Below are 25,974 nucleotides of genomic sequence, written 5' to 3'. Positions count from 1 at the left end.
CCATTTGTGCAAATGACTCAGAGAGACTCCCTGCCTCCATCTCCACTGCATACTGCCACGGTGTGTCTGGGTCCTCTGCTTCCTGTCCCTGTAACTCCTCTGGCTGCTCCTCCTCTCCTGTCACCTGTGTGCAAAAACCACCAATTTTGCTACACATTGCTTGTGCTATAATGTCCTCCTCCAGTTCAGCCCCCACAGGGCTCATGTGGCCGTGGGATCTAGGCGCCATGTCTCCAGTCCCCTGACCAGCCAGATTTACCAGCATCTGTTCAAGGACATGAAGCAGTGGAATGACATCATTCATCCCGTAGTCCTGGCGGCTGACACATAACGTGGCCTCCTCAAAGGGCCTGAGCAAACAGCAGGTGTCACGCATAAACTGCCACTGGCTGACATCGAAGTTACGCAGGGGAGTACTCCTGTCGGCTTGGATCATCAAGAAATTGTTTATGGCATTTCTCCGTTTGTATAGTCGGTCCAACATATGGAGGGTGGAATTGTGGAATTCCAATGGGTGGAAACGTCGCATATCGGCCTATGTTGGGGGATGCCGTGCTCAAGGAGGATGTGCTTTGCGGTGCATGTGCATGCAAAGTTTCCTGGCCATTTTTAGGATGTCTTGCAGATGGGTGGAAGAATTCAGAAACCGCTTGACAACCAGATTGAACACGTGTGCCATGCATGGCGCATGGCTCAGCCCTCCTTGACACAGCGCCGACACCATGTTTTTCCCATTGTCGGTCACCATGGTTCCGATTTTTAGTTGTCGTGGAGAAAGCTAGGATTCAATTTCTTGATGAAGGACACTGAGCTGCTCCTCTCCTATGTGAGTCAGTTCACCTAGGCAAACGAGGTGCAGAACAGTGTGACACTGCCGTGCCCTGCACATGTGGTATGCTGGAGGGGCACTGTGAATTGTCCCTGCAGTGGAGGCTGAGGAAACAGTGGAGGATGAGGAGGCATAGGCGGACATTGTCATAGGACCAACGGCGTGAGAACGTGGAGGCAGAAGCGGCGTCCCCTGGCCAAGTTGCTTGTGTGGCTGGGCAGGAACCACATTCACCCGGTGGGCCATAAAGGACATGTATTGTCCCTGACCATAGTTACAGCTCCACACCGACAGGCTCAAGGACTGGCCAACCTTCTGTTCTACATGTGTGTGCAGTGCTGGAACTGCCTTTTTGGCAGAAGAAATGACTTCTTGGGACTCTCCACCTCGGCTCGGCACAAGCCATCAGTTCTCTGAAAGGTGCACAGTCCACCACTTGGAAAGGGAGGGACTGCAGCAGCAGCAACTTGGACAGGAGCACATTCAGCTTCTGCGCAGTTGGATGAGTGCACCCATACTGTTGATCATGCTTCGGTGATCGATTTCTGATGGAATGACTGGTGAGGAGTAGGAGGGCAAGGAGCAGGAGCATCAGGACCAGCAGATGATGGGAAGGACAGACAGCTCCCTTCGGCTGAGGTGGTGGAGCCTTGACTGCCTGAAATCGGCTGCGTGCCACTGGTGATGCAGCAGGCTGGAACAACAACATAATAGCCACGGTTTTCCCAGGCCACTTTATGGTGACGCTACATATGTTGACGCAGGGCCATGGTGCCATTATTGAAACCCTGGTCACGTTTTACATTCTGCCCACAGATTCTACATATGGCCATGTTCACATTCTCTGGCGGCTTAAAATAAAACTGCCACACCGCTGAGTAGGTGATTTTACCTCCAACACTATGCACTGACTGACTGCTACCGCCGCTGCCTCAGTGAACCCGTGCACCTCTACTTCCCGGGCAGGTAGGTTCCTGCAAGGCGGGTGGTCTACCCCAGGCACTTTTGGCTCCCGGCCTCCCACTGCTGCCACCCTGCTGACTCCCAGCCACGCTAGCGACTTACTGGCTCTACTGCTGCCTCAAGGGCAAGCTGCCACCCTATTTTGCCGGCTCCCAAGTGCGATCAGCTACATCATCATCTTCGAGTACTGTCTGCACGTCACTGATATCCTCCTCAACCGTCTCTGGGTCAGGAGCCTGACTGCCCACAACACCAGCTCCCACGCCACTCTCCTCATCACTACTTTCCCGCCTAGTGGAGGAAGCGGCAAATGTCTCCTCCACATCTTGGCTTGCCAGTAGCTGCTGCCCATCTTCTAGTAGCTCGTCCTCACTGTATAGTGGAGCTGAGCCCACAGCATACAATACTTCTCTGGCTGAGGGAACAGAAAAGGACAGAGGCAGGTTGAGGACAGGTGAGGGCACAGGGCCTGCTCCCAGGCCATGCCAACTAAGGGTTGTGTCTGACAAACCCACTGACTCTCGGCTGGGGGTGTCTAATGTCACTTGTGACGAAGTCGAAGATCGAGTCAACCATTCAAAAACCGCTAGGTTGCTGGTCAAGACACGACATCTGGAAGTGACCCCCTACTGCCACGGGCCCTTATTCTGCTGTGATCTGTGCTTTCGCCAGAAAGACTCCCCTGTGCAGGGCCTGTCACGTCTCTGTCTAACATACTGTTAGATCAAATAAATTTAAAAAAAGGAAATTAAAATACCTAAAATAAGTCTGCAATTTTCTCACTTCACCACACAATGACTAATAAGCTCTTTTTTCACACTAATACACACAAAAAATAGGCTTTAGAACATATAACTGCACCGATGAATGGCAAATATATTTTTATCTTGCCACTATTACACAACAAAAAGGGCTTTAGAACATATAACTGCACCGCTGAACGGCAAATATATTTTTCTTTTGCCACTTATACACGACAAAAAGGGCTGTAATTTTAGCACTTCACCACACAACGGCTAATACACCCTTTTTTCCCACTAATACAAGCCAAAAAATGCTTTAGAACATATAACTGCACCGCACAAGGTCACATAAGAAATATTTCCTTGTAATAAACCCTGTTAATGGCTGTAACACCCCAATAACAAGAACGGTTTGGTGGAATTACAGATCTGTATAATGGCAATTTGGGTGCCCAGTCAGTGCAGCAAGGTGTAATAGGATTGTTCCTATTACCCAGGCTGTAACCTCCCCTACTGAACCCATGTTCAACATAAATGCTGTGGAATGATTCCTCCCTATCCTTTCCCTACACCTTAAACAATCTTTCCCTGCATTTATAAATCGCTTTTTTTAGCACAATTAAATTTTTTCTAGAACTGTCCCTAGCGGCTGCTAACATCTCTCCCTGCACTAAGTACACTGGAAAATGGCTGAATCCAAGATGGCTGAGGCTATTTATAGGGCTGTGACATCACAGGGCTATCTGGCTGCTGATTGGCTGCATGCATGGCATTATGGTTGATCCCCTCTTCCCAGAGTTCCTTGCTCCATGTCCTCACACATGCAGCAGCCATTTTAGGAAAAAATGCAATTTGTTACCACGAAGCGTGAGGAAATTTGGATTCGGTACAAATAAACTTGGATTCGCTGATCTCTAATTATAGCAGCAGAACTGAAAGGTAGAAAGAAGTAAGAAGATCTCCAGCTGCCGATATACATAAATATGAGCAATGGCAGACTTCTGTTTGCTGAAAATGTGATCTTCCCGGATAGACAATGTCAACCGTGGTTCACTGAAACTACACATTTGGAATAATCAGCCAATTATTTTTCACTTTGCACAAGCAGTTTTTTTTCCATAAATCAGCTCCATGATGGGTCTTGTTGGTGATGAGATTGTTCATTGATTGATCGGCGTCATTCTAACTTTACAGATGTAGCCCACATACAGCGGTGACAACTGATCTTGCCACACCTTGCCACATCTTGGCACATTTATATTGCATGTCATATAACTTTGTGGCATTATACTATATGTAATCTTTCCTTATAGGGCATCTATCAGCAGATTTTAACCCATGAAACTGTCTGACCTATTACATGTCAACTTGGCAGCTGAAGGCATCTGTGTTGGTCCCATTGCTGAGAAAAATGATGTTTTAATATATGCCAATGAGCCTAATGGCAATGGGGGCGTTGTCATTACACCTTGAGGCTCTGCTCTCTCTGCAACTGCCACACTTTCAGCATTTTTATTGACAGGGCCAGACAGTGAAAACATCATCATGCCTGCGTGACCCTGTCAATCAAAGTGGAGAGGGCACAGCAGTTGCAGAGCTGAGCCTTTAGGTGTAATGACAATGACCCCATTGCTCCTAGGAGCTCATTTGCATATATTAAAACATCATTTTTCTCAGCAATACAGACAAATATGAACATGGGACAACACAGATGCCTTCAGCTGCCAAGCGCACACGCAACAGGTCAGCCAGTTTCATAGGTACAAATTTGCTGACAGATGCCCTTTAAAACTGTATTAGCATTTTAAGCTGTTTACCTCATAGAGTTCTCAGTTTTGCAGTGTGTTTTGCCATTGTTTCTATTTATGATAATGGAGCCATTGTATTTTTCAGCTTTATGAAACCTACTATCATATGGGTGTTGCATATCAAAATATAAATCATCATGAGGAAGCTGTGCTGCACTACACTAAAGCGTTACAAGCCGCATCTATCCAAAAGGTATTTGGCACAAGTGAAAAAAAACTCAGTGGGAGAATTTATCATAAGGGTAATATTCAAATTTTAATATTTAGTGTATAATAATGGTCAGTAAATTTACAACATACACCAATGTTGGGTAAAGAACAGTCTTGTAATATGGTGTTTGTATCTAAATCTTGATGGTTTTAAATGTTACCGATACAATGTTCCCCTACTGATTTGTTATAGGTTTATATACAGTAGATATAATCTCAACAGGGAGTGAATGAAGTAGTGGATGAAGTTGACACATGGGTGTGTATGTCTCATCTGTGGCCAATCACTCCATCATGTGTTACATTGTACCAAACATGCTGCTATAAATAAGGGCAACGTGTGTGTCCAAAAACATGTAACCGTTGTTTGGACTGTCATTTGTCATGTTATAGAGCAGGAAGAGCCGGGCAGATTAATATATTGTTTTCAATATTCAGTAAAGATTGAAATTGATACATTTATAGAGGCTCTGTCAGCATAATCAACCACATTATAGGAGGCATACAGCCTGATAGGTAGGTTGATCATGCTGTTAAAAAACAATACCTTTTACTATGAATCCTCATTGCTGACAAAAACATTTTTTTATTTATATGCTAGTGACCTAACTGGAGCACCAAGGGTCTGGCCAAAGCCCTCAGAGCACCAGTTTGTTACACCTCTTCCTGTCCCTCCCCCCAAGGCTGTATGTCTGGTTTAAAAAAGTTGATCATGCTGACAGAGGTGCCTTAAATATCTGCTCATTGTGAGCTTAGGAGTCATGTGCTGCGGTAATTGACTGCTATAACTATATCCACAACGGGAAGGCTCAGCGAGTGAGTAAGAGTTACTGAATCTTTTCCCACAAAACTATATATCAGTCTGCTCAGCTCCTCCTGCTCTATAACATGCTGCCTGCAGATTACATTGCATTTTTATGGTGACAGGTTCTCTTTAAGAGTTGAGGAATTTAAACTCATAAAAAATGGAATAATAATAATGATGATAATTAGGTTTGAGCGAATCAAGCTTCGGATCACAGATCCAAAGTCGATTAGTTAGAAAACTTCATTGTTAACGCTGTTTCCGTACAGCATTAAAATGTATTGGCTCCATGTATCTCCATGTAGCCAAACTTAGTCTCAGCCAAAGTTGCACGAGACTTCGGTGAATGTCTTCGGTATTCCTATCTATATTCAATTTTCTCAAGCCTAATAAGGACTATAATAATAATTCTAATTATTAGTGATAGGATATTTTTTATTTAATTTTATTAAGCAATAATAATTCCATACAAAATAATACATCAAGATTACAGTTTCTATAATTCCCTCCCAAACTCCTACCCCTTTGCGATGCGTCTCCCATCCCCGCAACATAAAAAAGATGGAACGGGGACAGTGAGAAAATTGAAGTAGGAAAAATTAAGAATTCCATTCTCCCCATACCTTAAACCATTTTATCCTCAGAATTTTTTTGTTTGTATAAGATGTATTCATAACTTTTTATCTTATTAACAAGATTTAACCATGTATTAATAGTTGAAGCATTAGATGAGTACCAAGCCCGTGCAATCAGGTAGTCTTGCCAAAAATATTGTTTTAACCAGAAGATTCCGTTTTTACTTATGGCACCCTACCTTGAAAAGATCACTCAAGATCCAAAATTATGCCGTAAATGGAATCATAACTTTTAATTTTTGGATAATATAACTATTATCTTAACTAATATTCTTAGTTCTATATAAGTCCAGAACATATGTAAATGATCGGCCTCAGGTAGATAACATGGTGGACAATTAGAAGTGTTTCTCAAACCCCATTTATTGAGCATTAAGAGTGTAACATAAATTCTGTGTAAAATATTAAATTGAACCAATGTATGATTAAACTTGTGAGAAACTAATCCCATATTACCCAATATGTTATCTCAATCATCCAGTTGAACCATTGGGCAGTCCCTTCTCCAGGTCTTTTGTCTAGGAGACTGTAGATTAGTAAATCGCGCTTTAAGTAAATATTTATTACACTGTGAAATCTTGACCCTCTGTGCTGACTTTACTATTAAATCGTGCAAAAAAGTGGGAGTATCTATAAGAAAAAGTGATTTTTCTTTTCTACTAGAAAGTGCTGAATGTAACTGAAAATACCGAAACCAAGATAAATTGGATATATTTTCTCTTTGTGATAACTCCAACATATTTTTTATTTTATTTTTTTAAACATTTTATTCAGGGAGAATAAAGGCATAGCAAAATGTACATGAAATACAAAGATAAGGTACATAACTTGTCATTAATGATTGTACATTAATTTCCGTTCCAGTGGCCTAATGAGGACATTTACTTTTTATTGATTTTGCCGACCCTAGCCCTTAATGATCAAACCTAGATCTCCCAAATTTTCTATTTTCAATCACTACAATTCCCCTTCAATAACTAAGTTAAAATATCTAGTCATAAACCAAAGCTTTTCCTTCTAAGATGTTCCTCTTGAATGTAACCGAAAAAAATCCTATCAATTGGATTCACTTCAACGGTTTCTCCACCTTATTATGATTAAGAATATTCTCGCTATTCTGTTACCAAATTTTCCAGTTTACCCTTTAACTGTTCCTCCAAGTACCATTTGGTGTCTTGGAATGGTTTAATCAGTTCTTTCCTTTCTACCGGAGATAGTGGACTATAAACCTCCTCCATTTGCGGAAAAAGCCGTTGGTATCCATTTCTTTATTCCTCTCTGTTTCTAACCTATCCATATAGAGGATATGTTTCATAGTTCCTATGGCTTCTTTCAATGTAGGAATAGTGGGATATAACCAGTGTCTAAGTATCGTTTTCTTCACTGATAGAAGGAATAAGTGGACACCCTTCACCTGTGTAGATTGGGTGATTTCACCTTTATGATCATAAGGTATATAATGAAAGATGCAGTGTAGCGGTGTATTTTGTGTATCTACAGTATTCCCCTGACTTGCTTTATAAAAGCTATTGCTCCTTCCCATAAATGTTTCAAACTGGGACAATTCCAAAGGCCATGTAGTAGGTTAGCTTTTTGTAGGTGACATTTCGGGCACCATCTGAGATCTTGTATGGCAGGTCAAAAGCATAAGTCGCTTTGTGTAAAGTTCTAAAGTGCATTTCTCTCCATGTTTCGCTACTAATAGCTTGCCTCACCTTTTCCCTCCCTTCTCTCAATTTATTTGTCAGTGACCCAGCCCCTAGTTCCTCCTCCCACTTTTTAAATACAGACTCTCCTAGTGAGGTGGATTGAATATTCTGGATTTTCCTGTATAAATCCGAAAGGGAAAATTCCTGAGATCCCACCAAGGCCCTGAACCAACTCAGTCTTTCCGGTTCTCCTAGTTTTGTGGCTTGTGCCCAACTGTACGATTTTATTTGGCAAGTTCCAGCAGAATTAATAAACATTGATGTAGTGGGGTATATATATCATAATTTCCAGCATAGAAAAATAAACCCCTAAAATAATACTTTAATGGTATACGTTAAAAGGATCCCATGAGGGTCCGCTATATGCAAACTAATTAGTATACAAGCAAAAAAATAAAGTGACCGATACCCACATCCAGCAAAAGTTGATCACCTGGGGTGCGGGAATACTTGTCCCTAAATCTACCCCTATCCTAATACCTCAGCCCAGGGAGGGCTCCTGATGGTGGAGGCCCCCTGTCCACATACCTAAACTGCTAACCCTCACCGATCCCTATAGGGGTGTCGCAGGGATGGTTATAAATTGTCCCAGGTATGAGGTATGGATATTAATTTACCAAGTATATAGGTCAGCTGGATGGGAAAAAGAAGGAAACACAAAACATAGTACAGACAAATACAAAAATACGAGTGGCTATCGGTCACTTATTTTTTTGCTTGTATACTAATTAGTTTGCATATAGCGGACCCTCATGGGATCCTTTTAACGTATACCATTAAAGCATTATTTTAGGGGTTTATTTTTCTATGCTGGAAATTATGCACGATTTTATTTGGTTGTATGATAAAAAATGGGAGGTATGGAATTGGAACTTAGATTGGATTTCAGGCCATGTTAGGATCTCGGTTCCCGGGGGATTCAGCAAATGTTTTACTGAGGTTATCCCTTTTTCTCTACACAGAGCAAACATCTTAGATTGCCTACCTGCTGGGAAAGCTGGTAGAGACCATAGTGGCATATAAGGTGTGATGTACATGGGTAATCTGTACAGTTTCCTATTCCCTCTCCATGCAGCCATGGTGTGCCTCACCAGAGTATATTTTTTTACGGAAGGGGGGGGGGGTGTCCCACCTATCCAATCTCTGACATGTCTAAACAGAGAAGCCAAATTATATCTCCTAATGTTTGGTAATTGTAACCCACCCTCCCATTTTGTTAAGAAAAGTTTATCATAAGCAATCCGCGTTCGATTCCACCGCCATATTAAATGTGAAATTCTATTGACATCTGTGTTTTATAAGTAAAGGGATGGTCTGGATGGGATAGAGTAATCTGGCAAAACTCACCATCTTTAACAGATGGGCCCTACCAAACAATGATAGTGGTAAACTAGACCACCGAGCCAGTTCTAATTCTATTTTCTTTATTAACGGGTCGTAATTTAGCTTGTTAAAGGATGATGGTTGCTTCCATATTTTTATGCCTAAATACGTTCGGTAATGGGGCATTACTTCAACATCACAAGCTTCTGATGCCCTTTGTGTCTCTTGTGAGGGGCCACATAGATATAATAACTGGCTTTTATTTACATTAATTCGATAACCAGTGGTTTCGCCATAATAAATCATGGTATCTAGAATCATTCTGAGGTTGGTACTTGGGGAGTTTATAAAACTCAAAATGTCATCTGCAAAACAGATCAGTTTTATTTTCTTCCTCCCCACTGTTATTCCCCGATACGTGTCTGGATCAAGAATTGAAACAGCGGCTCCAAAGCCAGGTTAAAGAGGTGGGGAGATAGGGGACAGCCCTCCCTTGTTCCCCTGCCAAGGCGAAAAGGTTCCGACAGGAAGCCCGGAGTGCTCACCCTTGCCTGAGGATTTTTATATATTCCATCCAGGAAAGATCTAAATGATCCATCGAATCCAAAAGCGTCTAGGATCCGCCGGAGCCATCTCCAATTTACATTGTTGAAAGCCTTTTCCACGTCAACAGGCGTCCCCTTTTAACCCCCAGTTCTCACCCCAACCGAAGGACCCGATACCTTCAGGCCTGTGGCCGTGAGTCACTGCAAAAGAGGAAGTTTGCTGCCTTTAGAACTGGACCCAGGGATAACATTTCATTCCTATTCCGGACTTGAAGCGCGGGTCTGGTCTCTCTCAGATGATCGCGGGGAAATGCCATCATATCTCCTGCAAGACTTCTCTCCGTTGTGGCTACCGCGTGGCAATGGGCGTCCTCTAAGTGGTGTTTCCCCGCCCAAGCTTCTAGGGGATTTCGCTTCATCCAATGCTTCTGATGCATCGCTGGGTGATAGATAGGTGTCAATTCTACCGTCTTGTCTGAAGACTCTCAGAATGGCTGGGTATATGAGGGCAAATTTGATTTTCTTTTGTACCAACTGTGTACATATGTGTGAGAACACTCTCCTCTTCTTGGCCACCTCCACAGAGTAGTCCCCAAAAAGCAAGATTCTATGTCCCTTAACCTTAAGTGGCTGATTAAGATGTCTGTATTTAAGCAGAAGGGATTCTTTGTCAACATAGTTAAGGAACTTGACTATAGCTGGTCTCGGTCTCATCTTGGGGCCCTCTTTGGGAGCCTCTCTCAATGGGCCAATTCTATGTGCTCTTTCCACTATTACCGGAGACTGAAGCCCCAGCGCTTGCGGCAATTCTACTGCACAGATACGGGTCAGCTGATGCACTGGAATATTTTCAGGTAAGCCAATAATCTGCAAATTGCTCTGGAGCGGTTTTCCAGGTCTTCAACTTTATCTTTCAATGCCTGGTTTGAGTGTAGCATTTCTCTGACCTGAGTTTGAGCCTTCTCCAGCTCGTCTTCGATGCCCCCGACTCTTTGCTCCAACTCCCGGATACGTGCTGAGTTTGGGTCACTTCGCTCTGCATTTGCTTCATAGTGGCAGCTATCGTCGCTTCCAAGGTGGCCTTTATATCTGGGGCCAGCAACTGTGCAACCGCTATCGCCAACTCTTTGCAAGGCATTTCCAGCCCTGGTATTTGCTGGAATCCATCTAGTCGAGCTCCCACGGAGTCTCCCGCTTCTGGTGGGTGGGGAGGCTGGGACGAGGAACGGGTTGCTCTCCTTCTCGCGTCGGCCATCTTTCCTTTCTGCTGCACTCCAGTCTCCCGCGGCGGGAGAGGAGAGGAGAGTCTGCTGGGAGCTGCTGCGCACTATGAAATTTTCCATGAACCTCCAGGGAATGTCAGGAGGTATGATTTCGGGGTTTTATGGCCCTCAATTTCAGCTAGCTCCTGCGGTAAATAGCTGGGCAGACGGAGCTCACTTACTGCACCGCTTTACATGTGCGCCTCCAACATATTAAAAATATGCCCATTCCCAACCACCTGAGCAAGATAATGAATATTATTATTTTGCCAATACTGATCTCCAACCAACTCATCTAAGGCCTGCAAAAAATAATTATGCAAAAGGGGCATGCAAAAAAGGGATCCCTTTATTCCCAACCAGTCCCGCCTCCCTAGTGATGCTCCAGGACTTCACAGCAACCCTATATTCCTGTTGGGAGTTCATTAATTCACTGGATTCCAATAAAACAAAAATATTGTCATGTGAAGAATTCTTCACCAGTATTCTACAAAGTGGGCTCTTCTCCCATTTCTAATACAGCCATAACTATGATGCTATGAAATAACTCTTGAAACAGGGAAGATTTAGTCCTCCCTGTTCCATTGGTTTAAAAAAATGCTCCAATTTAAGCCTCACTCGCTTTCTCCCCCAAAGTAGATAATTCTCTCAATAAATTTAAAGAATCTATCTTCAATCCATACTGGGGAATTCCTGAGCATATACAGTAGTTGGGGCAGAATGACCATCTTCACAATGGGAGTCGAAGCCATATTTTTATTTTAGATCTCAGTTTTGTTATCAATGGGGTTAAGTTAAGCTGCATAAAATCTTCGATCTTAAAAGAAATATTAATCCCAAAATATTCAAATGAGTCAGAGATCCTCAAATTACTAAATCACTAACCAACTCCTCAGTAAGAGGTTCTAATCTGTCTAAAGGCAAAAGAATGGTTTTGGACCAATTGATATCGAGGCCTGAGATATCGCCAAATGACTTAACAACTCGAAAAACCCTCAAAAGTGGCATATAAAGAAATCCGATCTTCTGTTCCCAATGTCCCAAACCTTTCAATCCCATTGACCCTTCGATCCTGCCTGACCCTAACAGCTAGGGGCTCAATATAGATATTAAATAATAATGGAAAGAGAGGTCATCCTTGGAGAGTGCCTCTCGGCAAGGAAATATACCTTGTAAGCATCTTATTATTATTCAACCTCACCCTAGGGGATTTAAATAGAAGCTTAACTATCTTTATGAATTTAATACCAAATCCCATCTTCTCTAGCACCCTCCAGAGGAATCTCCACTCCACCCTGTCAAAGGCCTTAGAGGCACCCAAAGACAGGATGGAGCGAGAGGCCTGAATATTGGCAAAAAGACGGTGCAAATTATAATGGGTGCCCTTACCAGGGATAAAGCCGTTTTGATCAGGATGTATAATAGATTAAATGACTTTAGACAACCTAGTGGCGAGGATCCTTGAAAAAAAGCTTAAAAATCTGTATTTAGTAAAGAGATCGGCCTATATGAGCTCATTTATAAAGGATCTTTACCTTTTTTTAGTATTAATACTATTACAGCCTCTGTAATAGATTCCAGAAGATTACCGTCTTCTATAGCCTCAGTAAATACCTTCAGAAGACGGGGAAAAACAACCTCCCTGTATTTGCGATAAAATTCATATGGGAATCCATCAGATCCTGGAGAAGAGTTTCCCGCACAGGCTTTCAAAGTGGCCTCTAATTCTTGCAGAAAGAGGCCGGCATCAAATAATTCTCTTTGAGTATCTGTGAGGACTGAAAAAGAGATTGAATCAATCGCTTCATCTGAGATACTATCTTCTGAGTTATACAAGAAATACAAATCTCCCCTACTTATCAGTGGAGGAGGCCTGGCAGATAAAATCAATCCCTTTATGGATTAATACTGTTACTCCTCTTGAATAGCTAGTACAAGTGGAATGGTAAGTCTGTGCAGCCCACCTCCCACCGAGTCGAGGAATCTCCCCCTCAATAAAATGGTTCTCTACTAGACTAACAATCGCTGGACGGTGTCTCCGAACCCGATCACAAACTGTCTTTTCATTTATCGGCAAGACCCCGAACATTCCAAGTTAGGATTCTAACCAACATCAATCAAGAAAAAAAACTAACAAAGGAAAAAAAAATAAAAAAAAGTCCCACTTCTTCCCCCCACAACCTGGGAGACGCATCGCAACACACCCCGCAAACTACCTACCTCCCCCACCCAGCCCACCAACTCTTGATCCGCCACCATCTTAGGACAGATCTTTCAACTAAGACCACCTCACCTCATCACCCCCCACACCCACCACAATGAAAAAGAGAAAGGGAAAAAAAAGGATCAGATATTATTCTGATCAAGCTAATCTGCCACTAGATCATGAGTAATAGGTCCCACTATTGAAAATAATGGGCAATTTAGCCGGGTAAACAAATAAGTACTTGATACGTCTCTTAACATGAATATAGCTACGTCTCTTTTCTTGAATGTCCTTGGAAAAATCAGGAAAATAGGTATATTTCCATTATACAGAATAGGGGGGCACTCCATTGCCTTTCTCAAAATCATATCCCTGTCACGTAAAACAAGTATCTTTGCCAAAAATATCCATGGATATCTTCCGGGAGTTGGTTTACCCCCTGGAACCCGATGGGCCCTTTACACATAAAATAATGAAGAAAAGTGCTCCCTTCCAAACCTTTCCAGAATTAAGTTCTGTATCATATGAGCAGAATTGTCCCCTTCCATGCCCTCCGGAAGGCCCACAATTTTGACGTTGCATCGCCGAGACCTGTCTTCCAAGATATCGCCCTCAGATCTCAAGATAGGGATTTGCATTTTAAAGGCTTTGGCTTCCTTCTCCAGAACATCAACAGTTCTTTCTTTAATAGTTACTCTGTCCTGTATTTTGGAGACACTGTCTCTTATCAGAGCCATGTCGGTCTGGATTGCCCCAAGTTGAGTTGAAATATCTTTTATTAACTCTCAATTTTTTCTAATCTCACCCAAAATTTCATTCAATGGTGAGGATTTATCTTTAGAGAGGACATTTACATTATCTCTCTCCGCCCCTGGATGTAGTGATCCAATGCGTCTTCCACTCTGGATCTACCTTTTTTGTTCTACATTCAGATCTTGCAACCCTTTTTGTCCCACTCTTGTAGTTGGGGACATTTGAGGAGCATTTGGGGACTTCAGGAATTGTTCAATTTTAGACAATCCCGCCGGTTTCTGACCTAATTTAGCCGATGTATGTTCAGCAGAACACCTATTTTGCTTTGGGGGCATTTTTTTCTCCCCTTTTTTTGTTTCCTTTTTCTGTTATTTTCCTTGTTTTCCTCTTCTCCTCTACTTTTCCTCCTCTCTTTTTTTTCTTCTTTTTTTCCTTTATCTTTCTTCACTCTCTTTCTTTCTTTTCCTCCCCTTCCCCTCTTTATGTTCTCATATTAATTACCAAGGGGGAAATGCCATCAAATAGTTTGTTCAAAAGAGTACCAGATAAAAAGAAACTTTAAAAAACAAACACAGGAGGAGCGGAGAGCACTCAGGAGGGAGGGCGGGCTGAAGGAACAAGCCAGGGAGGACAGGGAGGAGTGTTTGTTCAAACCTAAATACCTGTACCGCCAGGAGGCAAAGGAGCAGGAAGCGGCGAAGCAGAGACCAGAGACAGGGGCCTTCCACGAAGCTCCAGATGGAAACGAGCAGTCAGTACAGTGAAGCGAGGGAGATCTGAAAGGTCCGGGCAAAAAACAGGATTCAGCGGCAGTTAGGCGGTTAAACGATTAGGCAGTAAGGCATGAGGCAGCGAAGAGGTGAGTTGGCCGTTATAGGATACTTATTACATACAGCAGGCATTCAGAATGTCCATTTCACTTTTATTATTATTAGCATTTTTTCAACCTTGCCGTACTAGCATTTGAATATATAAGACCCTGTTGCTAGCAACATGTCATATCCCCCCGCAGGTTATAATGCTTCTATCTTGTACTCACACACAATGCAATTATAAAATAAATGACATTGTCATTTGGACATTACCAGTGCCCTGTAGGAGAAGTGCTGGTCTTTAGCCAGCTCCAACACACCCCTGCTGGGCAAAATTAGTATTTTAATTTGAAATAAATGAAAGACTACAAAGCTTAATATCTGCAAATAGATAACATCATTACTGCACACAAAGCTTATGTTTATTGCTCATGAGTGATCAATGGTGGTGAAATCTTAAATTGTTTCAGCTCTTTATAATGTGAAATGGTATACTGCTCTGTCTGCAGAAAAACTGTGCTGTTGGCTGTACAGTAGGAACCTGTCTACACACTCCTATACTGACCCGACGTGCCTTTGCCTTTGTAAAATGTGGTAAGATATGTTATATTTTGTGTCTCCGTTGACCATAGCATTTGGTACAAAGATGTTAATATGAATTGCAAAGCCCCATCATGCTGACCTTTGTACTCAATTTACAGGGTAGCTAACCTTTTACACAACTTAATTTAAAAAGATTCTAAATACCCAAAAATTTTTGGAATGTACTTCATTTATCGATTTCACTGTTTTACTGTTAAATAGGCCCCTGAAGTTCATGGTGTCTATAGTGCTTTTCACTGTTGGTATCCGAACACCGCTGACATCTAAGCGGTGTACGGATTCCACGGTACTGCTGGAATAGGGGCCTCAGAAAGTTCAGTACTAGCAGGAACACATATCACTGCTCCTGCCTGTGCCGGCTCTGCTCAGCTAAATCTTGGTATAGCACATTGGAGTAGGGTTTCCTTTACACATGTAATATACAGAGCTAATTGAGGAGCGGGCACCGGCTGGACCTCTGCATAACACATCACTGCTCCTGTCTGTGCTTGCTCTGCTCAGCTAAATCCTGGAACAGCACATTGGTGCTGCACCCATGTGCTATACAGAGCTTGTAGCTGAGGGGAGCAGACACAGGCAGCAGTACATATGTAAAGTAAACTCTACTCCACTGTGCTATGCGCTATGCCAGGATTTAGCTGAGCAGCGCAGGCACAGGCAGGAGCAGTGTTTTTTTTTTCCTTTCTAAAAAGCCACAACTTTTTAAAACTTTTTTGTTCACATAGCAGAGATTTTTTTTGTGGCACAAGTTGTGTTTTTAATAGTACCATTTAATTTAACATACCTTATCCTATAGGAAAATGGGAAAAAATGTTTGTGGCTGAAATTGAAAAAACAAAAACACACACAATTCTGTGAATTTTTTTGTTTTAATATTACAGCGCTCTCCTTGAGGTACATATGACATGCATTTTTTTTTCTTACTAACAATTGCTTTACTACTTAAAAAATAAATAAAAACCTTTGATTTAAAATTTTCTTTGCATTGACGTTTTCTGACACCCAGAACTTTATTAGATTTTTGTCTACAGAGCAATAGGAGGGCTTGATTTTTGTTGTTAGTTTTTATCGGTACCATTTTGGGGTACATATAACTTTTTGTTAAAGATATGTTGCACAAGAATGACAAGGAATCAATTTGAGGTGCACCCACTGACAGATAACACCCAATCCGAAAAAAGCTAAATATGTAAATAAGTAGTAGTGGGGCACTCTCTGTAGTATTGAGAACAGTAGGGTTTATTAATAAATATAAATATGAATATAAAAGTGAATAGATATCCTAAAAACTATATTAATTGATTTAGCAGCAATAATGATTACCAAAAACAATAATGCACAGAATGCTAAAACTAATAGTGCAATATTTATCAATAGCCTTCAATAATTCCCAATGACTAAATGGGATACTGATCATCCGGAACCACAATAGTGTCGAATAGTCCGCAATATAAGGGATATATCAATGTGATTAGGTTACAGTCAGATGTCTTTCAAAATTTTAAACAACGATCTTACCAGGAGGACTTCAGTGGATTTTTCCTGCCCTCGACACGGTGTGCCTCTTGTGTGTTTCGGCGCTTCGGTCTCAAGGGCTGTCAGTTACCAGAAGATCCCGCGCCAAGGATGGCAATCCACGTGGACCCGCAAAGGATAAAGGCTTCCCTTCGTACAGCAGGCGTTGTTCGTGCGAATTGAGTTTGCAGGATGGTAAACTCCACTCCTCCTTAAGTGGTAAATAATTGTATGTCTGTGTTCCAATACTGGGGGATAGTACCATACGCGTTTCGGGGTTTAGAAGAATGACCCCTTCATCAGTGGTACCACCGTGTCGAGGGCAGGAAAAATCCACTGAAGTCCTCCTGGTAAGATCGTATTTGTTTGTGAGAGTAAGCGATCGCACTCTTCGAAGTATACAGTGGGACGCCGCTGTTTCAGTTAAGTGAGCTGGACGCCGCTCTGAATATTGTCAGCGCTTGCTTGCGCTTTAGACTGGAGACTACCTGGCACATTGTTTCAAATTTTGAAAGACATCTGACTGTAACCTAATCACATTAATATATCCCTTATATCGCGGACTATTCAACACTATTGTGGTTCCGGATGATCAGTATCCCATTTAGTCATTGGGAATTATTGAAGGCTATTGATGGACTATTGAAGGAGTTGTCTTTTGGAATATTGCACTATTGGTTTTAGCATTTTATGCATTATTGTTTTCGATAATCATTATTATTGCTGCTAAATCAATTTATATAGTTTTAGGATATCTATTCACTTTTATATTCATATTTATATTTATTAATAAACCCTACTGTTCTCAATACTACAGAGAGTGCCCCACTACTACTTATTTACATACAACTTTTTGATGCAATCTTCTGATCACTTGTTCCATAGACTGCAATTGAATGCATTGTAGAGTAAATGGTAGTTTATGGGATTCTGACAGCCTGCCTGAGAAGCCATCATCGCTAGTGTGGATCGAGCATGCTCGGCCAAACACCAGTTCGGCTAAAGCATCACGGTGTTCGGCCGAATACTGCTTGTGCTTGAGCGCGATGCTCGAGTCTCCTCTCTGCACGTTTGTTGGCAACAGGTTAGTCCGACAACTTCTGTCCTTGGTAAACCCATGCTGGTTATCACTTATAATATTATTTATATAGTCACATACTCCTCTATATACCGGTAGTCCCTTAAGATTCCTTCAAACATTTTTCGCACAACAGAAGTTAAACTAACTGGTCTATAATTACCTGTGGAGGACCTTGATGCTTTTTTGAATATGGGCACCACGTTTACCTTGCACCAATCACTTGTCACTATACCAGTCCCTAGAGAATCCTTAAAAATTATAAACAGGGGCACAGCAATGACTGAACAGAGTTCTTTAAGCACTCTTGGGTGTAATCCATATGGACCCGGAGTTTTGTTCACATTTGCCCTATTTAACTTCTCTTGGACCATATCTACAGTTAGTCAATTGAGTATATCACTGAATGTACTAACAACCCCAGCTCCTTTCTCTTCTTTTAAATATACAGAGCTAAAAAAAAACTATATAGAAACTCTACCTTTTCCTTATCTTCAGCGAGTACCCCCCCACCCTACCATTATTTAGGGGACCTACCTGCTCAGACCTACGTTTTTTAGCATTTATATATTTAAAAAACTTTTGGGGATTTGTTTTGCTTTCTTTTGCTACCTGCTGTTCATTTTGTATCTTTGCTAAATGTATCTCCTTTTCTCTTTACAGTAGCTGTAAGCCATGGGGGGTTTAATTTTATCCGTTTATACTTGTTACCTAAAGGGATACATTTTTTAGTGCAATTGCTCAATGTGGATTTGACGCTCTCACATTTATCCTCTGTATTATTATGTGACGGTAGCTGCTCCCAGTCTATGCCCTGAAATTCTGCCCTCAACCCAGGGAAATTAGCCATTTTGAAATTCTGTGTCTTTGCTCTGCCTGACGACAGGCAGAGCAAAGATATTAGGGGGTCTATAGATTACACCAAGTATTATTTTTTCAGTGTTTATATCCCTTTGAACTTCCACCCATAAGGTTTCCACATTCTCACCATTCTCACGCACAATTGCCTCTTTCACACTTGTCTTCAGATCACTCCTCACATACAGGCACACGCCACCACCTTTTCTATTGACCCAATCTTTCCTAAATAGTGTAAAACCCTCAATATTAACAGACCAGTCATGTGAAGAGTCCAACCATGTCTCAGCCACACCAACTATATCTATGTGTTCTTCAAGTACCATAGCCTCCATCTCCCCCATTTTTCTACCTAGACTTCTGGCATTTGTGAAAATACATTTTAAATTTGTATTACCTGTAAAGTGATTATCCAGAATTTTTTGGTTACCTTGGTTAATTTTGTATGTAACAGATTCTTGTTACCAGCAGTTCTATTTTTTATAAATGTATAGTTATTCCCAGTCTTCTCCCTATTTTCCTTGCTAACCCTGCCCCCCACAAAATCCCCACTGTCCCATTCTATAACCCACTCTCTATCTACACTATCTACCCCCTTATTAGTATGACACCCAGATCCTAGTTTAAAAGCTCCTCCAGCCGTCTAACTATTTTTTCCCACAGGGCAGTTGCACCCTCCCCATTGAGGTTCAGCCCGTCCCGAATGTAGAGCCTGTAACCGACCGCGAAGTCGGCCGAGTTCTCCATGAACCCATGTATATCGTTTGCCCATCCTAAATATCAGTGACATTTAGTGTAATTTTTTCGCCGCTGGTGGCATCGACATTACTTGCGCTACATCTCCTGTATAACATTTGCCCATTGTAAATATCTGTGACATTCAGTCTAATTTATTTGCGCATACACTTACAAAACCTGCGCTACTGTACGTGTGACATACTTGCCAGCATATATACCATTTAATATGAGGAAGGCGAGCAGTAAGGGACAGGGAAGTGGCCGTGCTGCTGATGGTGCACGCAGAGGCCGTGGCCCTGTGCGTGGTGAAACTGTGCCTACTGCCAGAGCACAAGAAACACACTCATCCACGATACCTAGCTTCATGTCCCAGTTTGCAGGGTGGCACAGGACACCACTCTCGACATCACATCAGTGCGACAAGGTGGTCAGTTGGATTGCAGCAGATAATACTTCCAGTCGGTTAAGCACCACCCTGTCTTCCACAAAGTCCAATCTCAGTAGCCAAGAGTCTGGTCAACAGAATCCTCATCCTGATCCTCCTTCATCCCACCATGGAGAGTCTTTGCAAACAAGTGATCCCACACTCGGATATTCCGAGGAGCTCTTTTCATCACCATTCCTTAATTTGGGCTTCTCACCAAGCCTGCTTGAAGAGGGACATGAGGAGATCTTGTGCCCTGATTCCCAAACTCTTGAGCATCCACAGTCAGAAGAAGATGGCAGTGGGGAGCGGCAATTAGTGTTTCATGAGGTGAAAAATTATGATGAGACACAGTTGCCAATAAGTCAATCGCAATTAGTGTCTCAAGAGGTTGATGATGAGGACACAGTTGTCAATAAGTGAGGTTGTTGTTAGGTCAACAAGTCAGGAGGATGACCAGAGTGAGGAAGTGGAAGAGGAGGTGGTGGACGATTAAATCACTGACCCAACCTAGCAAGAACAGCAGTACAGAGTGGGAGGCAACAGGCTGAAAGAGGCAGTGGGGTGGCAAAAGGGAGAAGGCGGGCCACACCAAACAGGCCCACAACTGTTCCCTGGAGCACCCTCTTGCGGAAATCTTCCTTTCCAAGGGGTAGGTGTTCTGCAGTCTGGTGCTTTTTTGATTAAAGTGTGGATGATAAAAGAATTGTCATTTGCAACCTGTGCCGTACCAAAATGAGCAGGGGCGTGAACACTAGCAACCTCACCACCACCAGCATGATCCGCCACATAGCATCAAAGCACCCTAATAGGTGGGCAAAACGCCTGGGTCCACAATCAGTGTCTGCGGGTCACACCACTGCCTCCTCTTCCCCTGTGTTATGTGCTGGCCAATCCCCTGTCCAAGACACAGGTCCGGATGCCTCCTGCCCTGCACCTTGACTTTGGCAAGCACCATCAGCTATCACATCCACTTCTGTGTCCTAGCGCAGCATACAGATGTCCATACCCCAGGCCTTTGAACTAAAGCGCAAATACCCAGCCACCCACCCACAGGCCATAGCACTAAATGCGCACCTTTCCAAATTGCTGGCCCTGGAAATGTTGCCATTTAGGCTTGTGGACACAGAGGCTTTCTGCAGCCTGATGGCGGTGGCCGTCCCTCGTTACCCACTCCCCAGCCACCACTATTTAACCTGGTGTGCCGTCCGCGCCTTACGCCAGCATGTGTCCCGTAACATCACCCGTGCCCTGACCAACGCAGTTATTGGGAAGGTCCACTTAACGACTGACACATTGACAAGTGCTTGTGGCAAGGGATGCTACATTGGGTGAATGTTGTGGAGGCCGGGAGCAAGTCGTACCCTGGGATGGCACAGGTGCTACCAATGCCAAGGATTGCGGGCCCTACTTCCATCAGGATTTCCGACACCACCTACATTAGTGGCTGCAACCCCCCTTCTCCTCCTTCTCCACTTCCACCTCTGAATTCTCATCTTGCAGCACCAGTCAGCCATCAGTCAGTAGCTGGAAGCAGTGTAGCACTGCAGTGGGAAGCGGAATCAAGCCGTGCTGAAATTTATTTGCTTAGGTGACAAACAGCACACCGCCACAGAGCTGTGGCAGGGTATAAGGGACCAGACTGAGCTGTGGCTCTCGTCACTCAACCTACAACCAGGCATGGTTGTGTCTGATAATGGCTGTAACTTGGTGGCGGCTTGTGTTGAGCGTGAATATTCAAATTTTATTTGCGAATATCGCCACTTCGAAAATGACGAATATTCTAAAATACGAATATATAGCACTATATTGAATATAGTGCTATATATTCGTTTTTTAGAATGTCCGTCATTTTTTTCCATCTGAAGTCATGATTCTTCCCTGCTTAAGTTGGTTGTGGGCCAATGACTCATTGGCCCACAAGCAAGAAGCATGGAGGAATCATGTGTTCAGATTGAAAAAATTACGAATATTCGAAAAACGAATATATAGCACTATATTCTATAGTGCTATATATTCGTTTTTGACCCACGCCTGTATTGATCGCGTAATAGTCACATATTACGCGATCATTACCTTGCCGATTTTCGAGTAAAAAAAATAATAATGTAGAATATAACAAATATTTGAATTTGCGAATATTCAACGAATATTCTACAAAATATTAGCGAAATATCACAAATTCGAATATGACCCCTGCCGCTCATCATAGTGGCGGCTTTGGAGCTCAGCAAGCTCACACACATACTATGCCTAGCCCACGTGTTAAACTTAGTGGTTCAGCGGTTTCTCAAAACCTACCCAATTTGCCTGAGCTAATGGTGAAGGTGCGCCGTGTGTGTGTGACCATTTCCAAAAGTCATCTACAGCTGCCGCTGGTCTGTCAACTCTGCAGCAGCACTTGCAATTGCCAGCTCACCGACTGTTGTGCGACATGAGCATGCGCTGGAACTCCACGTTCCACATGATGGCCAGGCTTTGTGAGCAGCAGAGGGCAGTAGTGGATTGCCAGCTGCAACACGCTCGTCACCTTTCCAGTCAGCTGCCGCTCTTCACAAGCGACGAGTGGGCATGGATGTCTGACCTCTGTGAAGTTTTACGCAACTTTGAGAAATCAACAGACATGCTGAGCGGTGATGCCGCTATTATCAGTGTAACCATACCACTTCTGTGTCTGCTGAAACACTCGTTGCTCACAATGAAGGCGGACGCTTTGCATGTGGAAGAGGTGGAAATGGGGGAAGACAGTACACAGGGTAATAGCCAGACCACCCTCATTTCGTCTTCTCAGCGCAAATTAGATGAGGAGGAGCAGGAGACGGTTGCCTCTGCTACAGAGGGTAGTACCCATAGCAGGTTTATTCCATCGGCTCAGCGTGGATGGGCAGAAGAGCAGGAAGAGGATGAGGAGATTGAGAGTCATCCTCCTGATGAGGACAGTGAAATCTTGTCTGTTGGGACTCTGGCACACATGGCTGACTTTATGTTATGCTGCCTTTCCCATGACCCTCGTGTTGTACGCATTTTGGCAAACACCGATTACTGGTTGTTCACCCTTCTCGACCCCCGCTACAAAGAGAACTTCTCATCTCTCATTCCTGTGGTGGAGAGGACTGACAAAATGGTGCAAAACCAGAAGGTCCTTGTGGAAAAATTGCTCCACAAATTTCCAGCTGACAACGCGGCAGAGTACGTAGTTCTTTGGGCAACCGAGGAGGGGAACACACAGCAGTTCCAACAGAGGCAGGGCAACACTCTCCAAGGCCTGGGACAGTTTCATGACACTCCGCCAACACCCTCACCCTGATGCGCGGCCTTCTGTCACAATGAGGGAAAAATTATGGAAGATGGTGAAGGAGCACGTAGCAGACCAGGCCTGCATCCTCAATGATCCCTCTGTGCCTTACAACTATTGGGTGTCCAGGCTGGACACATGGCTCGAACTGGCGCTCTACGACTTGGAGTTGCTGGCCTGCCCTGCCGCCAGCGTTTTGTCAGAGCGGGTATTTAGTGCTGCTAGGAGCATAATAACTGATAAGTGCATCTGCCTGTCAACTCAAAATGCTTACCGGTTGACTCTTATAAAAATGAACAAGGCTTAGATTGCCCCTGACTTCTCTACTCCACCAGAGGAAAGCGGCTGAACATAAAGGCACTTTGTGGCTTTTATGGTGTATTGAATGCACTGTATTCCCATGCACTCCTTCCACCACAAAAAAAGGGTATATGGTTCAATCTTCCTTTTCTCGTCCTCCTCCTCCATCATATGAACATGCTTATTAGGCTGCCCTCGCTTCTAATGTTTTAGAGGGTCAGCTCAGCAGCAGGCCCTCGCCCATAATGTTTTCTATGGTCAGATCAGCAGCAGACACTCGCCCCTAATGTTTTAGAGAGTCAGCTCAGCAGCAGACCCTCAACCATAATTTATTCGATGGTCAGCTCAGCAGCAGGCCCTCGCCCATAATCTTTTTCATGGTCAGATCAGCAGCAGGCAGTCGCCCCTAATGTTTTAGATGGTAAGCTCAGCAGCAGGCCCTCACCCATAATTTTTTCCATGGTCAGATCAGTAGCAGGCCCTCACCCCTAATGTTTTAGATGGTCAGCTCAGCAGCAGACCCTCACCCCTAATGTTTTAGATGGTCAGATCAGCAGCAGGCCCTCGCCCCTAATGTTTATGAGGTTCACTAGCAGGATGTGTATGATGCTCTCTTTTATGTGTAATAAAGGGTGTATTGTAGTGCCGGTTCCTTGTAATTTTTGGCAACCCTTTCACTTAGTGCATAGGTTTTATGAGTGTAGGAGTCCCACTACCTGAACAATTGTACCACAATGTGAATGAGGCCCTCCTTTATGTGATATACAGGTTGTATCGGAGTGCCTCTTCCTTGTAATTTTTGGCAGCACTTGCACTTTATATACAAGTAAATATACAGGAAAGAATCTTTCCTAACAATTTTTCTTTTATTAATTTTATCTTCAGTTTTGTGCATAATATTGTTAGTCTGTAAAAGTGGCGTACTACTCGACAACATCGTTCCCAGCAGCGACCTGAGAGTCCAAGATACTTCCAGACATCCTCCCCATGCTGTTCCCGAACCATTTCAGTGGTGTTTCCATCAATTTCTAACCTTTTCATGTGAACCAGACACCTTCCCCTCTTCAGAGGGGGTTCCTGGTTTAATGTTCTCCCATTGACCGAGGTGCTCGACTCGAGTACCCGAGCACTTTGGTGCTCGATCAACACTAATCATCGCCAATCCTAGTCACTGTCAGCGAGTGCATGCTGTATTATACAGCCAGCGCTCTCCTTGTATGGCGTAAGCTCGGCATATGAGCTCACTCCATACATTCCCTTAACTCTAATCACATACATATATGTGATTATGCATTAAAGGGGTTGTCCGAGTTATGAAAAAAAATATATATATAGCACTGTAAATCTGATGGGCAGCAATATATAACTAAGCCATATTTCCTAATTTCCCTGTTTTTTTTCCTGGCCCTTTGTTTACCTGCAATAACAACAATCTTTGCCCCTCCCCCGGCTCTGCAAAGGGAGTGAATATAAGTGCTGCCCTGAGTGACAATGTCTGCCTGCTGGGAGACTCAGCAGCATGTTGTATTTGTAGGACTACAAGTCCCAGCTGTACAATGACACTAATGATACACATAGGATCTTCCCCCTACCTGTTCTTGTGCAATGCTCTTCAGAAATACTCTGTCAGCTCTTGTGCCCAGCATTTGTCTCCTCACTGCCTGCAGCTACTCAGTAAAGCCTTCAGCCATGAGTCTGTGCAGCTGAAGGGGTTAATGTTTTTCCTAAAAAATCCAGGGAGAGAGCAATAAACTGCAGCACAGTGATGTCTTGTGTACAGGCACATATCTGCTCTCTCAGGCTTGTGAATGAAACATCATCAGAGCAGGGAGAAAAGCTAACATCACAGGTCATGTGACCCTCAGTGAAATCTGAGAAAGGAGCAACTGGAGATAAAGTAAGTGAATTGTAAAGTCCTTACTTTTGCCTAGTTAGAAACATACAAAGAACAAAAAAATAACCCAGACAACCCCTTTAAGGGTTTGAGGAGTTTTCTGGAATCAGGATATTGATGGCCTATTCTCATCCCTACCATTTCTCATGTCTCATCAATTTTCTGATTTGTGAGGGTCTGACTCTCCCACCCCTGATTAGCAGTTTAATGTTTTTTTTTTAGGCACAACATTCAGGGAAGTGTTTCGACTTCTTTATTGTTTTACCATGGTAAACAGATTGACGTGGCAACATCCTGCACAGTTGCTTCTTCAAAGCCAAAAATATGTAGGTAGATGTGCCGAGGGGCATAAACAGGTAATTCATAAATATCACACTCATTCTGAACACCATAGTTATCAATGTGTAGTATTTATATTAGACACACTCCCCCTAGTGCTGGGTGCCGGAAAATGCAATACATCTGTGTTGGAAGCAGGAAAATCACTTCCAGGCCCCATTCCTTCCAGCCGCATTCACATGTATGGAACTGATTTATTAGTAGCATAAATTTCTGCAACAAATCTTCCACATATGAATATCCCCTTTAGGCTGCATTCACACGACCGTAAAAATGGATCAGCATCTGTTTAGCATTTCAATGGGGTCGCAAAGTTTTTCTGTTCCA

General features: G+C 43.2%; 1 protein-coding gene across 2 annotated transcripts in view; it reads left to right on the top strand.

The window, feature by feature from the left end:
- Positions 1–25,974, top strand: part of LOC122925685 — a 129,937-nt gene that overhangs the window by 10,102 nt on the left and 93,861 nt on the right. For both annotated transcript variants that reach the window (XM_044277032.1, XM_044277031.1), the window contains 2 exons: positions 4,429–4,536; positions 15,113–15,197. In XM_044277032.1, the coding sequence (XP_044132967.1) occupies positions 4,429–4,536; positions 15,113–15,197 (193 nt within the window). The remainder of the gene's footprint in view (positions 1–4,428; positions 4,537–15,112; positions 15,198–25,974) is intronic.

This window comes from Bufo gargarizans, chromosome 2 (assembly GCF_014858855.1).
Source record: "Bufo gargarizans isolate SCDJY-AF-19 chromosome 2, ASM1485885v1, whole genome shotgun sequence".
NCBI classification, from domain to species: domain Eukaryota; kingdom Metazoa; phylum Chordata; class Amphibia; order Anura; family Bufonidae; genus Bufo; species Bufo gargarizans.
The sequence above is the reverse complement of the archived record's forward strand: the minus strand, read 5'-3'. Positions and strand labels throughout refer to the sequence as shown.